Source organism: Microtus oregoni, unplaced genomic scaffold (assembly GCF_018167655.1).
Source record: "Microtus oregoni isolate MIOR12 unplaced genomic scaffold, Mior012 000033F_ref0000390, whole genome shotgun sequence".
In the NCBI taxonomy this organism is placed as follows: Eukaryota; Metazoa; Chordata; class Mammalia; order Rodentia; family Cricetidae; genus Microtus; species Microtus oregoni.
In genome coordinates, this window is record NW_024543092.1 from 26,678,132 (window position 1) to 26,680,778 (window position 2,647).

Genomic DNA, 2,647 nt, shown 5'->3' on the forward strand with positions numbered 1-2,647 from the left:
TCTCAAATTATTAGAATCCACTCTCTGTACATGGTGCATTGAGAGACCCTGGTTTCAAAGCAGAGAGCAGGGGGATGTGTTTCTGATAAAGATAGTTTTAAGAATTCATTTGCTATCATAGTTTTAGTTTGGGAACCAGTCATTTGCTTCTTGAATGGCATATTTTCTAGTTTCACTCATATTGTTAAGTAAAGGAATATATTAGAAACACTTGTTTCTAGCCATAGGAAAATAATGAAATGAATTAAATACATTGATCTCATTAAGAGCTAATAATTGTATACATACTGGTCTCTATATACTCACAAACCAGATTTTCTACTACAGTGGTGAGCTGTCACTCTTCAAAGCTAGACAATGAATTATAAGCTTTGTGTTTTATTTGTAATCTAAGATAATGTGGCAACAACACAAGCCTGCATATTTTATAGTAAGTGTTTGTACGTACATACATTAACCTTCTTTCTAAAGTAGGTCTCCTGAAGTGTCATGCAGGAATGGTGGAAAAACTTTTACCTATTTAAGGGTGAGATCAGCAGCACATTTACCAACATTCACATAAGTACATTTCACATTCTCTGTGCTTCTCGTAAGTGAATGATCTTGATTTACTTAAAGAGTTTGCTCAGAGCCTCTTTCACATCCTTATTCCTCAGGCTGTAGATCAAAGGATTCAACATGGGGAAAAACACTGTGTAAAATGTTGAAACAATTTTGTCCCTATCTAAAGAGTAGCTGGTGCGGGGACGAGAGTAGATGTAGAGAATGGAGCCATAGTACAAGGTCACAGAGATGAGGTGTGAGGAGCAGGTGGAGAAGGCCTTGAGGCGTCCTTGGGTGGAGCAGATCCTCAGGATGGCAGCAATGATAAAGATGTAAGAGGCCAAGATGAGCAGGGTGGGAGTAATGACATTGGAGGCTAGAAGGAAGTACAGCACAGACTGGTAACTCTCCCTGACGTCGCATGCCAGCTTTATGAGAGGAGGTACATCACAGAAAAAGTCATCGATGATATTGTCACCACAGAAATCCAATGTGAATGTGTTGCTAGTTAATATAATTGCATTGACAAATCCTCCTGTATAGGAATATATAACCAAGGAGCTGCACACCTTCTTTGACATAGCTTGAGCATAAAGTAGGGGATTGGAGATGGCTGCATAGCGATCGTAAGCCATGGCAGCCAGGAGGTAACACTCACTATAGGCCAATCCAGCAGAGAAGAAGAACTGAGACAGACATCCAGCAAAGGAGATGCTTTTGTCTTCAGAAATGCAGGTCACTAGGATCTTTGGAGTGTAGACAGAGGAATACCAGAGATCCAGAAAAGACAGATTTCCAATGAAAAAATACATGGGTGTGTGGAGTCTGGAGTCATTGCAGATCAGTATGATGAGGGTAGTGTTTCCAAGCAATGTCAGAGAATACACTCCAAGGAACAGGACAAAGAGTATCATTTGCATCACAGGGTTGGTTGAGAAGCCCAGCAAGATGAACTCAGTCACTGTGTGATTTCCCCTCTCCATGCCTCAAGGAGCTTGCACCAGGGAGTGCAGAAGTTTAGGTGTCTTTATGAGTGTGAAATGTGAATATTGTTTTTGATAAGCTCCTGTAATATAAACAGCAGCAGCATAAGAACTTACATTTCTTTTTCAGGTGATAGGAATCTCCAAGTTTAAAAATAATAATTTCAATGAATTTAATAATAAGAACACATATATATGTAGTAGCCCTTTTTGTAATCCCAATAGTAGAAAAATAGAAGCAGAATGGTTGAAACAATTTTGAGTTTTGCCTAGGCAACCTAGGAAGCTCAAGTATATCTGGATTCAAAGTATGAGATATAGATTGGAAAACTCAAAAATAATGTTAATGTTGATATAGAGGACAATGAGGAGGAGGAGGAGGAAGAAGAAGAAGAGAAGGAGGGCAAGGAGTAGACGAAAGAAGAAGAGGAAGAAGACAATCAGGAGAAAAGAAGAAGAAGAAGAAGAAGAAGAAGAAGAAGAAGAAGAAGAAGAAGAAGAAGAGAAGAAGACGATGACAATGACAGCACTTGCTACAAGATTTCATTGACAAGATGAAAGATATTTATCAATCTCTTCCAAATGGAAAAATAAAACATTTCTTTAAATTTCTGCTGAAATGGGTATATAGGAAACCATTGTAACCCATCTTTTCTGTGGAGATGAGAAGGCTCACTAAGTCTTGTGTCCTGAGTTCCAATACAAAACCCATATAAAGGTAAATGGAGATAAAGAATGCCATAAGGTTGTTTTCTGACCTCAACAGACATTCCAGTAGCATTTGGCTCCACATATCACCAACATACACACACCAAACAAGAGTTGACATTTTTTAAAAAAAAATAGGAGTTGGAGTGATGACTAAGCAGTTAAGAACACCTGCTATATTCCAGATGCTATAGGTTAGATTCTTAGCCACCCAGATGGTATTTGGCAATCACATGTAACTCCAAGTCCTGGGTGTTCAAAACACTTTTCTGGCCTCTGATGGTGTTTGGTTATACCTGATGGCAAACATTGATAGACATAAAATAACAATAATAACTAGTATGACATGATAGCCTAAAAGGTTAATAATAACACAAGTAACAAGTGGTAACAAACACTACTGAATTGTTCAA

General features: G+C 38.3%; 1 protein-coding gene across 1 annotated transcript; it reads right to left on the reverse strand.

Annotated features, from left to right (window-relative positions):
- Nucleotides 1-608: 608 nt before the first annotated feature.
- On the reverse strand, nt 609-1,526 carry LOC121466585 (olfactory receptor 1013-like). Its single transcript, XM_041680367.1, has one exon. It carries the CDS (start codon nt 1,524-1,526, stop codon nt 609-611), a length of 918 nt encoding a protein of 305 aa, XP_041536301.1.
- Nucleotides 1,527-2,647: the final 1,121 nt, after the last annotated feature.